General features: G+C 54.0%; 1 protein-coding gene across 4 annotated transcripts in view; it reads right to left on the bottom strand.

Moving 5' to 3' along the window:
* Nucleotides 1-14,238, bottom strand: part of SLC12A3 (solute carrier family 12 member 3) — a 35,881-nt gene that overhangs the window by 6,195 nt on the left and 15,448 nt on the right. For all 4 annotated transcript variants that reach the window (XM_004744220.2, XM_004744221.2, XM_045076083.1 and 1 more), the window contains exons 15-24: nucleotides 13,358-13,457; nucleotides 12,531-12,642; nucleotides 11,973-12,113; nucleotides 10,857-10,963; nucleotides 9,001-9,083; nucleotides 8,209-8,292; nucleotides 7,496-7,597; nucleotides 6,472-6,583; nucleotides 4,057-4,143; nucleotides 554-689 (exon numbers count right to left, since the gene is read on the bottom strand). In XM_004744220.2, coding sequence (XP_004744277.1) covers nucleotides 554-689; nucleotides 4,057-4,143; nucleotides 6,472-6,583; nucleotides 7,496-7,597; nucleotides 8,209-8,292; nucleotides 9,001-9,083; nucleotides 10,857-10,963; nucleotides 11,973-12,113; nucleotides 12,531-12,642; nucleotides 13,358-13,457 — 1,064 coding nt within the window. The remainder of the gene's footprint in view (nucleotides 1-553; nucleotides 690-4,056; nucleotides 4,144-6,471; nucleotides 6,584-7,495; nucleotides 7,598-8,208; nucleotides 8,293-9,000; nucleotides 9,084-10,856; nucleotides 10,964-11,972; nucleotides 12,114-12,530; nucleotides 12,643-13,357; nucleotides 13,458-14,238) is intronic.

Raw genomic sequence — 14,238 nt, 5'->3', positions numbered from 1 at the left:
TGACCCCGAGCACAGGGAGCAGAGCTGTGACCTCCTTCCGCAGCTCCCTTAAATGCTCACCCCATCTTAAAGTGGCCACAGCAACCACAGCCCCCCTTTAGGCCTTAAAGAATCTGGAAGATTCTGTCTGGATGGGGTGGCCATGATTTTAGGCTACATGTAGGATGGGCTCTGCAGGCTAGGGGGAACCTTCAGGCAGCTTTGTTGGCCCACAAGGAAAGTTTTACCTTGACCTTCGCCACCTGTCTCATGAATCCCTTCCACCAGGGACAAGAGAGGAGAGGGAGAGCCGCCGCCTTTCCATCGCCACAGCGGGGTGTGACTCAGGCCACGAATGGCTCCGAGTTCCACAACCGGTTTACCCAGTAGCTGTGGCTTGAGGATACCTCAGAGGCCAGGGAGTGGTGGACGGGGATGGAAAGGAGAGGGTGATGAGGAAGCTCAGGACAGATGGGGGCACGTGGCCCTGACCCGGAGGAGCACCTCCATCCCCACCCCACCCCACCCCACCCCACCCTACCCCACCCCAGCCAGGCCCTTCTCTCTCAGGTACCTTGACTCTGTTCTTGTTAATCTCCTCATCTGAGATCTTCCAGGGACAATCCTGCCTCATCTCTGTGACAGTGGCCTCGTCCTTGAAGCCGTCATTCAGGCGGAAGGGTGCAATCATGTCCTCAAACCGCTTGGTGCTGGGGACAGAGATAGTGGGTGAGACCCAGTGAGACAGCCTGGTTTCCAGGGGAACTAAGTCCCCCAGGGAGACGGAGATGGGAGCCACAGGGACACACTTTTCAGGCTAAAGCCCTTCTGCCGCTGTGGTTTACATCAATGCAGCTTCCGGGCAGCAATCAACACTGACCATCAGCATTGACCAATCAGCTGGCATTCCACCAAATGTCGTCCACGACGCCTGGCCTGGGATCCACCTCCACCCACCCGACCGTTCCGCAGGTTGCCCCTGAATACTAACCATCCTGTGCCAGGCTCTGCACTGCACATCATGGAACAAAAAACCCTACAATGTCCTCTATCTACCAAGCTTTCCATCTGCTGGACAATAAACAAGCAAATCTACATCATGAGCTTAATGAAGACACAAGCTGGGTTCCAAGACAGGAAATATTTGGGGGGAAGGAAGGCCTCCCTGAAGCTGAAAGATGCCTGTCCTTCTGAAGCCGGCTCTTTACAGGCCAGTGGGTGCTGGAGTACACAGAGCTGAAGGTGCAAAGGCCCTGAGGCAGAAGTATGTTTGGTTTCTTTGAGGAGCAGCAAAGAAGCCAGTATGGCCAGAGCAAGGTGAGGGCAGAGGAAAGTGGGGGTGAGGTGAGGACACACAAGTGTGACAGCCTAGACCATGTAAGGCCTTCGCTATTGGCCCCAAGTGAGATGGGAACCTGTTGGACGCTGTTCTGTGTGACTTGACTTACAGGATTAAAAATAGAAATTCAGACTGCTCGGCCTTCAGATGAAGCCCCCTGCAGACATAGGGATGGAGGAGCTCACACTGGAGACAGAGTTAATAGACAAAGGTCCAGGGGCACCTGGGTGCCTCAGTGGGTTAAAGCCTCTGCCTTCGGCTCAGGTCATGATCTCAGGGTCCTGGGATCGAACCCTGCATCGGGCTTTTTGCTCAGCAGGGAGCCTGCTTTCCTTCCTCTCTCTCTGCCTGCCTCTCTGCCTATTTGTGATCTCTATCAAATAAATAAATAAATAATCTTAAAAAAAAAAAAAAAGAAGGACAAAGGTCCAGGGCCAAATCCCAATGATGCTGGCAAGCATCAGTCAGGGAATGGAGGACTAGCCAGCACCTGGAAATGAAAGAAGGGTTGCTCAGGTAGGAGGAATCCGTGGAGGGGGGACACCTCCAAACCCAAAGGAAGAACTGTCCCAAGAGGGACCATTATGGGGGATGCAGCGGAGAGGCAGAGCAAGACGAGCCCAGAAAGGGGCTCTGTGGGTGAGGCGGAGGCCAGTGATGACCTCCAGGGGGATCTCCGTGAGGAAGTGGCTGCAAAGACAGTTGATCTCCTTGGAGAAGCGTGGCTGTGCGAAGGAGAAAAGAGAGGGCCAGGAGGTGGAGGCAGAGAAGGGCCCAGGCTGGGTTTTAAAGATTAGGGCTGCTGGGCAGGGTCTTCGGGCTGCTCTTAAGCTCCTCCCACAGGGAAGGTATCCCCCACTCCCTCTCTTTGCAGCCTGACTCAAGGCTTTGCTCCTCTGTCCACACAGACAGCCCAGCTGCATTCTCTCCTGTGTTCTGGTACATCTCTGCCTCCCTCCTCCTATGTCTGGTTCTGGACTTCCTCCGGCCTGCCCTGGGGCGGGTATCATCCCCGGCTAGAGCTCTGATGGACTCATCTCCACCCCAGCACATGGGAGGAACCAATGTATCCAACCCCACAGACTAGTCCCTTCCCTCCCCAGGTAATGGGGAATATAAGGGAGAGGTAAGAGGTCAGGACAGACCTGACTTTACTGAGGGGCTGGAGGGCTGGAAAATCTCATGTACAGGAATTTACAGAAGCAAGCCCAATTATAAATGTCTTGGTTTCAGACTAGGGAATTGAGTCATGGAGCCAGTGAATCGTCATCCCTTCGGACACTGCCGTTGAGCCTAGCTACGAGTTCACACAGGGATTTGAGTAAAGTCCATGAGCTTGCTGCTGCATCTGGGAAGGAGGAGAGTTGTGGCCCAGACCCTTCAATGTTTTCCCCACTCCCAGCACCAGTGTGTTCATAGAAATAACATCCAGGGCTGTGGCTGCCACACTTCTGCCTCAGGGCCTTTGCACCTTCCGTTCTGTTTGCTCCAGTATCCCTCAGCTCCATGGAAGGCATGTGCCTCTGCCATGGCTCCTGGCCTCTAGCCACGTGTTTCTGGGCATGTGATTCTGCCAGCCCAGGACATAGCCAACTAGAGCAAAGGTAGCCAAGAAACAGGCTTTGTAGCAACCTCCACCTTGGCCTCATGGGAAGGGATGAGCTGGACCAGTCACGGCTCCTTTTTGAGGAACTTCAGTTAGGCAAGGCTTAGAGAAGGAAGCAAGTCCATAATGCAGCCAAGACCTCCAAAAGGTCAAGGTCTAGAGGGCAAAGGCCATCGATCTACCATTTACTGAACACTGACTTGGGGCTGGACCCTGTGTGAAGCACTTTACACAGACTGTCTTTAAGACAGCGGTTCTCCCAGTGAAGCGCCCGGACCAGCACCCAAGAGCTTATTAGGAATGCAGCTTCTCAGGCACTACCCTGGACCTACTGACTCAGAATCTTGGAGCGGGGGCGGGAAAAGTGGGACTCAGCAAGCTGTGTTTTCATAAGTCCTCATGAGATTCTGATGTGCGCCTAAGTTTGAGAACTACTGCTTTATGACAACGCTTCAGGGTACTGGAGAAAATTTAAGAAATTTACGAGTAGCAAGCAGTGTGAAGTGTGAAGCGAGAGACCAGCTCCCACCCTGCCCATCCCCCCCCCCCCCCCCGGTCCGGGGGTGGTTGGGGGTGGAGTCCCTTGAGGATGAAACACCTGCTTTCCCTCACTCAAGGGGCAGAACAGCTGAGACTTGCACCAGCTTTAAAACACTTGCTCCGGGCTCCTGGGTGGCTCAGTTGGTTAAGCAACTGCCTTCAGCTCAGGTCGCAATCCTGGAGTCCTGGGATGGAGTCCCACATTGGGCTCCCTGCTCAGCAGAGAGTCTGCTTCTCCCGCTGACCTTTCTCCACTAATGTTCTCTCTCTCATTCCCCCCCCCCTCTCTCAATCTCTCTCTCAAATAAATAAATAAAATCTTTTTAAAAATAAATAAATGAAATTAAACACTTGCTCCAAGAAAAGCACAAACGTGAACATTCACCGTCCTCCAGCCCAGGGCTATTTCTGGCAAAGACCTGAGCTCTGATACGCAAAGGAAGAAACCTCAATGGGAAAGTAAAAGGCTGCAAACTCCCCATCCTCTTTGCCTGCCCTGAGCCCTGTCTGCCCAGGGCTCACCAGACAGGGGTGTGTGGGGGCATACAGCTGGCTCTCCTGCCTGGGAAGGAAGTCAACACAGAGCACTCACTGCTCAGCACGCGGCTTCTGGTTGATGTCCGGAAGGATGTGAACCTCGTGGAATCCCAGTCGGAACTTGCTCAACAGGGAAATGAGCCTGGGAGACAGAGATTTTAAAACACATATGCGTCTATTCAGTGAGTTTGTAATGTCTATCGAGGACCCAGCAGTGAAAAACCGCAGATCAAATCCTGGCCCCAGGGAGCGGACGTTCTCACCTGGGCAGGGGCGGACAAGAGACAAAGGTTGATTAAGCAGGTCAGAGGATGACAAACGATAAAGAAAAGAGATTGAGCAGTATTTCCCCAAGCACCTGGTGGCCACCTCTGCACTAGCACAGCCTACATTCTAATGTCTGTACATCTGCCGGGGACCTTGGTCCAATACAGAGTCTGATTCATCTGGTCTGGGGTAGGGCCTGGGATTCTGCATTCTGACAAGCTCCCACGTGATGGGGAAACCGATCCACAGAGAACACTTCGAGGACCAAGGGTGCAAGGGATAAGAAGGAAATTGCAGGGTGGTCTGTTCAATCCGAGATGATACCCATGAACGAAGTATAGAACCAGGAGGAGCGAGCCTGTGCATGTGGCACTGACTCTGCATGTAACAGGGGTGGAGATGCCATTTGTGGGTCTGTGGTTGGTGGCAGTCAGGGAAGGCTTCACGGAGGAGGTAGCAATCTAGCTGGACGGTGCATGGTGCACAAGATCATTATAGGCCAAAGGGGGCGTGGTAGGAATGTCCACAGTGCAATCAGCCAAGGAGCCTTTGGAAGAATACACCTGCCTTGGCTCTAGCCTATCCAGTGCATCAGAATCTGGAGCGGGATGTGGCTTCGGGGATACCCCAGAACAAGTTGGCAGTGTTTGAGTGCATGGGGGTGGGGAGTCCAAATAAATAAGTGAGGGCATGGGGGTGTAGAAGGTGGGGCAGGAGCATCGAGCAGCTGGCTGGGTGGGGGGCAGGGACGGGGGATAAACCTTAAGGTCCAGCCGTCAAGCCACTGCTGGACCCCGAACTTGGGAGGGAGATTAGGAAAGCAGAGCTGTGAGCAGATGTGCTGGTGTGCAGTGTGGGGGTGGCAGGCTTGGGCAGGGACCCAGCCGGAGGCAGCACCAGCCTGGCCTCGGGGTCACAAGGAGACCAGAGGATTTGGCCTGGCTGGACAGTTGGGAGGCAGAGGACATCCCACACCCTTCATGTGCAGAACACCCGTGATCCCCCGGTGCCACAGCCTTGAGCTCCACTAGCTCAGGCTTGCATTCGGGGCTACAACAGAGAGCTGAGCCTATGAAGAAGCCTTCTGGACTTCTTTATCTCCTGGAGACCACAGAGGTTCTCAGCAGGGGTGAGGATCAGGAGAGGAGATTGCTAGTTGCCCTTAACTTACACAGGGAGTGACCGAGAAGGGGTCATGGGGATGCGGTCCTGGTGGCACATGCCCAGAGGTCTTGACCCAGGGACATCAGGGCTCAGACAGTGGCAGAACACACCAGAGACCGGCAGAGTTTTTTTTCCCTTTGGCTAATGCATGCCGTGACCTTGAGCAAGCTACCCATTGTTCCTACCCAGCTGCCCCCTCCCTCCAGCGTCTCCCAACCCACAACCTTCCACCTCACTTGACCTTGTTCTAAATAAGGCTGAGCTACCTACCTTTCCATTTACTTTTTCTGCTTAAATCTACTCACATTCTTACTTACCTGCACCTGGAAATTTCATATGGCAATTTTCAAAAGAAAACCAGCATCTCTTGCCAGAAAGAGGTGATCAAGAAAACCCAAGTAAATAACCCAACATGACCAAATTCTGGCTGGTTGAGCTCAATTCTGCCGTTGCCCGGCCCGGCCCCCAGCCAGGCCCGTCCTCTCTGGCTGAGACAGATGAGCCTGTGTTCCCCAGCAGAAAGCCCTTCTTCTGCAGAAGGAGCCACACCGTTGGGAGAGAATAAAAGTCACTTCTCTCTAAGAAATCCAGTGGCATTTGTTGTCCCAGCTTCTGGCCACTAAATACGTCCTGTCTCACCAGCCACAGCATCCCAAGCTTGGGGTGGGGACATTGTCCTGAAGGAGCCTCAGTGCCCCCCCCTCATTTCTCAGCAGGAAGGGCCTTCTCCCTCCTTCATTTCACACAGATTTCTCCTTGAGCAGATTGTGGTTTTACAATGTAACAATCCTTCCCGTCATGGAGCTAGGGCGTCTGCATCTTATTAAAGGAGAGGACTGGGACAGCAAAATAACGTCCAAAATGGACAGAAACCTGTGCCTGCCCAGAGCTCCCTCAGCTCTGCTGCGACCTGGAGAGGGCTGGGTCCCCCTGGAGGGGGCAGTGGCACAGGTCGGGGAGAGCAAGAGGGGTTACTCTTGGGCAGAGCTGGGACGGTGCTGGTCCTGTGCGGCCCCTCCCCCCAGCGCTCCCCACTTACGCCTTCCTCTCTTGGTCCATCCTGTTGATCTGGCCCCCCACAAACACACGGATCCTGCACTTGCTCCATCTCTTCTTGCGGCCGAGAAGATAGGGGATGAGGAGGGTGAGGCCTGGCATCAAGGGGGAACTGCTCTCAGGATAGATAGAGCACCCTCTGGGTTCCGCCTCGCTCTGCCGCTGGCACCCCTTTTCCTCTCTGTGGACCTCAGTTTACCCATCTGTGTAAGGAGGGCGCTAGACTAAACCAAGCTCATGAGGGTCTCTGGGCCAGGGTTCATGTGGCCTGTGTGATGTCTTGAAATCCATGAGCTGGCGTTTAATAACTGGGGGATTTTCATGTGAAAATCTGGATTGCTGGCACATTGTTTTAAAGGTTAAAAATTTCACCAGTGGCTGGAAACCCTCACCCCTGCTTGTCATCTCTCCACAGGAGGCCAAGGACCAGCTGTCCCTTATCACTGCATAACCCGCACCAACTGACCCATTACTTCACGGCTCTATGCCTTAGTTTCCTTCTTTGTAAACAGGTCTCATCACAGTTCCTGCCTAGGGATCACACTTAGTGTCAACCGTGTAGCAAGTGTTTGGTCTACAGAAGCTACCCTTCGTCGGACATGTGCTCCTGGACCCAAAGCGTTTTCTGTCTGGGCAGGGCTCTATCGGGGCAGAGCAATAACGCCAAGAGGCATGTGTTTTAAGAAAAATGGGAGAGGGCATATTTCTAGGAAGTGAAGCACATTCCTACAGCATCCCCCCCATTTCTGGCAGGGGCCTGTGACCCCTGAGGTCCTTCTCATCTGAACCCCTAAGGTTCCATCCCATGCTGACCTCAGCTCCTCTGACAAAGTCCCAGTTTACACCAAGAAGAGGGGCCCAGCCAGGCTTCCTCCAGCCCAAGGGTCACTAGTTCCCCTTGCTGGGATCTGGGGTCCCTCCAGGGACCTTGTCCGGAGCAGCCAGGAAGTATAGGCCATGGAGGGAAGGCGGTCCCCAGGAGAGCTGCCAACCAGGCGGACACTGACCTCCGTCATCGAATAGCCAGTAGATGTCAATGCTCTTCTTTCCCTGCTCAGACTGGAAGATGGTGCTGGCCTGCTCCTCCCGCCCCAGGGCCTCTGGGTCCACTGCAGGAGTGGGGGGGGGGGTCACCTGAGAGCAGTTCACCTTCACACACCTGACTGTGTCTGAACATGGAGCCAGCTGCTGCGTGAGGTGGGCTCGCTGTCGTCCCCCCCCCCCCACCGGCACACAGTGGCAGGAAGCACCCTGCTGAGGGCGTGCATGGTGGGGACCGGCCCAGTCCCCAGCTCTTAGACAGTGGGACCCTGAAAACCCTTTCTCAGCCAGCTGGACCAGGAGCAGGGGTCCCGGGCATGCTGTCCTGGGATGCACCCCTCCCTTATTGGCCTGCCTCCCAGACCATCAGTGGCAGAGGACGGAGGGAGAAGCCCGCTCCTCTCCTCCCTGCCTGTCACCTCTGAGCGAGGCCAGGGGACCTCTTGGAGGGGTTTCACATAGGCTGCTGAGCCAGCTGGGTGGGTTCCCACAATGCCCGGACACTGAATTCCTGAGGAGGGCTGCAAGGTGGAATATTGCCCAAGCCCACCTGCTCCGGTCCCTGGTTACCCAACCCAAGGGTCCTGCCCACAACCAGGCTCCCTCACGGCCCACCACTGGCTGCCCCACCACGGGAGAGCATCCTGAGCCTCTGGGTGGCGTGTGGACTGACACGTGCCTGAGACAGACGGCCTGGCCCCGCTGGTGCTGGCTTCTTTGCTGTCCTCCGCAGGGTCAAACACGGGGTCAAACACCGGGTTAACTGCAAGAGAGGGGGCAGCTTCGTTCCCGGGCTCTCCTCAACCAGGGGGCACTTCTGGCTTCCTCCTCTCCCAGGCTAACCCTTCCATGAGAAAGAAAGTCCTGACCCCTCACCTTCCCCTGATCTGGCCTCTGCCTCCCCCTTGCTTCTCCCGCGACCCCCGCTTCCTTCTGGCCTCCACACCTCTCAGTCCCCCTACCCCCGGAACCGCCCCCTTTTGTTTCCCATTTTATGATTTCTTTCAGTCCCCCACATGTGACCAATGCAGAGTCTGCAGACCCCTGTGTGACTAGAAGTAAACAGCCCTCCTCGGTGCTCCGGGAGGGTCTTGGGGACCAAAACACCTGGGTTCTGTGGTCTTTCTCTGTATTTTCATGTTCTGCTGTCTTTTTTTTTTTTACGATTTTATTTATTTATTTCACAGACAGAAGGCTCCCCACTGGGTTCTAGGGGTGCCTGAGTGGCTCAGTCAGTTAAACAGACTTTGGATCAGGTCATGATCCCAGGGTCCTGGAATCGAGCCCCACATCGGGATCCCTGCTCAGCGGGGTATCTCCCTCTCCCTCTGCCCCTCTCCCTGCTCAGGGTCTCTCTTGTTTGCTCTCTCAAATAAATAAAATCTTTTCTTACAAAATTGGGTTCTAGAACTTTCTAGAATCCCATTCTGGTTTTTGTGAGGGGCATCAAGCAGGTAGGGCATGTACTCACTGTGTGCCTGCATCACCTCTGAGACATTGAGCCCCTCACGCATCCTCATGACACACACTCCATAGTTGAAGTCAAAAGCATCACTGGAAAGAGAAGAGGTGGGTTCAGGCTCCCCTTGGTCCCAGTCACCAGCCCCTAGCCCCCAGCCCCCAGGAGACCAGATGTCTACAGTTGGCCCTGCCTCCTGTCATATCACTTCTTCCTCTCAGGGCCTCAGTCTCCCCACCTGTGTAACATGCTAGCAGAACCGGAGAGCCCCCAACCAGGGCCCGTCTAGCTCTATGGTCTGTGGCACCAGGAGGTGCTGCGGATCTTATACTCAGCAGGAAACCAAGTCAGGCCAGTCTGCAAGGTGGGCCTGTCCTCCTGATATATTTGGATAGTCTACACAAGCCTGCTAGCAGAGGTGGGCATGGGAATACTTAACCTTATCTTATAGGAGCACAACTCGAGTTTCAGGGAGTAACTAGCCCATGAGATACGCTAAGAAAGTGGGCAGCTGGCTTTAGATTCGAATTGCTGAGACAGAACCCCGAGTGTGTACGTAGGTGTACGTAGGAATGGCCTTGCTCAGGAGGCAGCAACAGCTTGTCAGAGGGAACGTCTAGAAGATTCCCACCCCAGAAGTTTATTCACTGCCCAGCTGACAGAGGGCCCCAGAGCCCACCAGTAGGGCTTGATCTGATGGGTCAGGCATTGCCCTCTGGGAGTCCTTTGGTTACGTGTCTTTGGGGCAGACACTTCTCAGGCCCTAGCATTTTGGGGTTTTGGAGCATTGGAGTTGGGGGGATGCTGGAGAACAGACTCTACCATCTGTTGTCACTGTCAGAGGCAGCTGAGACGCCCGACTGTGGCTGGGTGGCTGGGTCAGGTGGCTGGGTCACAGCGGACCTGGAAGCAGGTCCCAGGTCCCCAAAGCTCAGCTTCCTTTCCTTTCCATTCTTTCCTTTTTTTTCCTCTCCTCTCCTCTTTCCTTCTTTCTTTTCATTAATTTTTAAAAGATTTCTATTTTTATTATTTATTTAGATTCAGAGAGAAAGCATGCATGAACAAGGCAGGGGGAGCAGAGGGGGAGAGAGGGAAAGAGAGAGAGAGAATCTCAAGCAGACTCCCCACGGAGCAGGGAGCCTAATGTGGGGCTCGATTCCATGACCCCGAGATCAAGACCTGACCCGAAATCAAGAGCCAAATGCTCAATGACCGAGCCACCCAGGCCCCCCAGCTTTTGTTCTTTAAACACTACTACACACGGCCTCGCTATACCACATCAACACAGAAAAGCAACTCAGGCAGACATTTTCTGGAGGTTGCCCAGGAGGAGCCAAAGGAGAAAAGGTTTGGAGTTTAGCCCAGAGTCCCCAGGGACTTTCTCCTCATGGTCCCGTTCCCCATACCACTGCCTCCTGGGAGGTCTGGTTTCACCTCTTGCTTGGTGTCACCACCTCACAGCCCAAGGGCCGGCTCTTGGCAGGTCTTCCATAGTCCAAGTTTCTCACCTAAAAACCCATCTTTTTGGCTCTTCTAAGAAACCAGAAGCTTTGGCAACACTGGGCCCACATTTCTGCCTGGGCACAACTGGCTGGCGCCCAATAGTTGCTACTCACGGCAGTTTGCCACAGTCCCCACTGCTCCCTACTATGTCTCATCTATTCTCCTTCTTTGTGTGTTCCCTGCCCAGCTTGGTGCCCAGGGCCTAGAGGTCAGAGTGGTGAGCCCTCAGTGGGTCTGTTTCCTCCTCAGCTTTGAACCAGCTTCTTATAACTTCCAATGCATCCCCCCTGCTTCCCAAGGCCCAGAAACACCAAAGGACCTAATCAGCTGACCCCAGGCCCTGCCTCCCTCATGCCCTCACTCACTGCAGAATGCCGATGTAGTCTTCCACCGTGGCCGGGTGAGCCGACTGCCAGTTCTTCTTGAACCCAACCACCAGAATGTTGGGCTTCATTCTCCCGAGACCTGCGGCCTGCAAAGAGTATCGTGGGGAGGTGAGGGGCCGGGCCTCGTGCCCCACAGCGGCTCTGTTCTGTGACTACGGTGGGGCCCTCTCAGCCCCAACTGCCCTCCTCACCATGTGGCGAGGGCTCAGGAATCACATCCCGCCAGTCAGGGTCCTGCCTGCCTGGACACACCAAGGAGAGAGGTGAAGCTACAATGACCACACTGTCCCTTTAGCTCTGGATTATCCCAGTTCTGCTTTTCTAGAAAATTATTTCTCATCCCAAGGGACTTGAATTTGGATGCCAGCCTTAGAGTATCCCCAAGTCATCTCACCTCTACATCTTTTATACTTCTTCTTTTAATGCTTAAAAATATTAAAAACTTTTTTGAAGTGAAATTCATATAACACAAAATTAACCGTTTTAAAGGATATAGTAGAATTCAGTTTAGTCACAATGTTGTACAATCATCACTTCTATCTACTCTCAGAATATTTTCATACACCCCCTCAAAGAAGACCCTGTATGTTTTTCTCTTTTAAATGAGAAATATTTAGAATTATTAGAAATGACTCTGATATGCTGGCTCAGGATTAACAACTGTGATTTTATCTATGCATCTCATTCTACAACTGAGAAAACTGAGCAGGGAAATGAATTGCCCGGTGGAATGTTCTAGAACTTGATCTGAGTGGTGGCTTCATACCACTAGGTATATATGCATATGTAAATATTTATCAAACTATACACTTAATATTTTTCACTTTGTTGACTGTAAATTATATTTTTAAAAAAAGAAAAAAGGAAAACAAGAATTGCTCAAGACCACACAGGCCCCACAGGCTTCCAGCTCAGTTTCCCGTAGGCCCTTGGGTACTGTGAGAAAGTGCCCTGAGTCAGCATATCTGGGGAGACAAGAAAGGCAGGCACTCCCTTTGCAGCAAAGGGAGCTTCAACTAGCCCCTTGGGACGTCCTGCCTTCCAGGTTGTCACACCAAGCACTGAGTCCTGGGGGAAGTCCCGAACTCATGGCACCTGCATGAGAATCTGAACACCACTCCGGAGGTCCTCGGCGATGACATCTGAGTAGAAGGCCTTGATCCTCCTCTTGTTCAGCCACTTGGTGTGCCCATTGGCAATGAGCCGGAGCTCAGGCATCCTCTGTTTGCGGGGTCCCTGTGGGTGGTGGGGGCAGGGGACATCGGGAGCTGCCTTCTCCCTCTGTTCTTAATGAGATGCAGCCTCTCTCCTCCCTGGAGGCTGCCCCAGGGGCTCAGCCGCACCCAGAGGTACCCACTTTCCCCTATGGAGTTAGGGGAAGGAAAGAGGAGGAGGAAGGAGGAGGATGGTGGGGGAAGGAAGATGGAGGGAGCAGGCAAGAGGCAGGGCAGTGGGGAGAAGGGAGTGACGGGGACAGGGGAGAGGAGAGAACCAGGCCCACAGCAGGGTCTGGTGGGCTCTGCTTGCTCCATAGTTCCTCCACCCCCCAATCCTCCTCACAGTCACAGCCTCCCCCACCCCCTGTCCAAGTGTGGACTTCAAGCCCAGGGGCTCCTCTAAGTGGGCCCCTCCCCACCTATAGGGGACACTCACGATGAGCACGTGGCCACAGACCATCAGGCTGAGGTTCCGGGTGAAGGTGCCCACAAAGTCGACCAGGGCCGGGCGGAAGTTGGGGGGTCCCGTGAGCACTAGGCACTGGGGACTGAGAAGCGGAAGGGAAAAGGGCATGAGCCACCTGCACAGAGCCCACGGGGATCTGGGCGCAAATCGCAGGTGGCGGGGAGAATAAAGGCTGGGGGTGGGGGGGGCACATCACTTACAAGATCCCTGTGCCACGTGGGTGCGTGGGGGACTCAGCCTCTGGATGAAGAGGCAGCCCAGGCTCATGGTCCAGGGCCACTGCCAGACTCAGTTGGAGCCAAACAAAATTGGTCACTCACCAGCTGTGTGACCTCGGGCCAGTTACTTAACCTCTCTGTGCGTCTGTGTTCTCATCAGCCACTGGGGTTAATAATGTCATAGGCCCCAGAGGGCTGTGGTAAGGTGGCGTAAGGCACTTTGAGCAGCAATACAACACAAATACATATGGCTGACTGCGGGCGTTACCACCTGGTGGGAAGGAGTCCCGGACACACAACTCTCCTTGCTTAGGAGAGTTTCGTCACGGTCAGCCTCACAGATGACTGTGATGGGGACTACAACACCAGATCATCCTTGGGTAGCCCTTTGCATCTCAAAGAACATACTCTGCTGTGAAAACTCAGGTACAGAGAGGTCACTAGATGTGCTTGGTCCCCACCAAGCAATGGCATCCCAGGCCCCTCGCCGGGGGCAGTGCTCCTCTCTGAGCCTGGGTGGTCCCCACCCCGGGTCTGCCTGGGGCAGGTGATAGGTGGCCTGGACATGGCTGCGCTCACCGGTAGTTCTTGATGTGGTCCTCCACCTCGTTGAGGCCCACCGAGTAGCTCAGGGCCAGGTTGTAGGAGCCGGCCTGCACCGAGGAACCCCAGTTCACCTCTGAGCGGGGAAGGGGGGTGGGAGGGTGGGCACAAGATTAGAAATCCCCAAGAGAGGAGCGCCTGGGTGGCTCAGCTGATTAAGCAACTGCCTTCAGCTCAGGTCATGCTCCTGGAGTCCCAGGATCAAGTCCCACCTCGGGCTCTCTGCTCAGTGGGGAGTCTGCTTCTCCCACTGACCCTCTCCCCTCTCATACTCTCTCTCTCTCAAATAAATAAATAAAATCTTTTTTAAAAAATCAAACTCAAAATTTTATAGAAATCCCCGGGAGAAACCAGCTGTACTGAGGGAGGGAATGTTGACCTTCTTTAGGAATCAGGCACCGTGGGAGCTGGGCTGTCTTGTCTGGTGGGTGGACAGCCTGCAGATCTCTTCCTAATGTTTGCACATAACATATGGCTACATATATTTATAAGTTACACTACAAAGCATTTAACTCTGGGGACGCCTGGGTGGCTCAGTCGCTTAAGCGTCTGCCTTTGCTCAGGTCATGAACCCAGGGTCCTGGGATGGAGCCCTGCATGGGGCTCCCTGCTCAGTGGGAGGTCTGCTTCTCCCTCTGCCTGCCATTCCCCCTGCTTGTGCTCTCTCTCTGACAAATAAAATTAAAAAAAAAAAATACAAAGTTCAAACTGTGCAAAATATTCAGCTCCCTTGACAAACAGACAATAACCTGGAAGGCTACGTTCAGATTTAGAATTCTAAGCTTTCCTGGGGTTCTCCCTCCTGTCCCCAGATCACTGTCACCTGGGAATGCTTGCTTGTGTACATATAGACACCA

Source organism: Mustela putorius, unplaced genomic scaffold (genome assembly GCF_011764305.1).
Source record: "Mustela putorius furo isolate JIRA1106 unplaced genomic scaffold, ASM1176430v1.1 tig00000174_pilon_pilon_pilon, whole genome shotgun sequence".
NCBI classification, from domain to species: Eukaryota; Metazoa; Chordata; class Mammalia; order Carnivora; family Mustelidae; genus Mustela; species Mustela putorius.
Note: the sequence above shows the minus strand (reverse complement) of the source record. Positions and strands in the feature narration are given on the sequence as shown.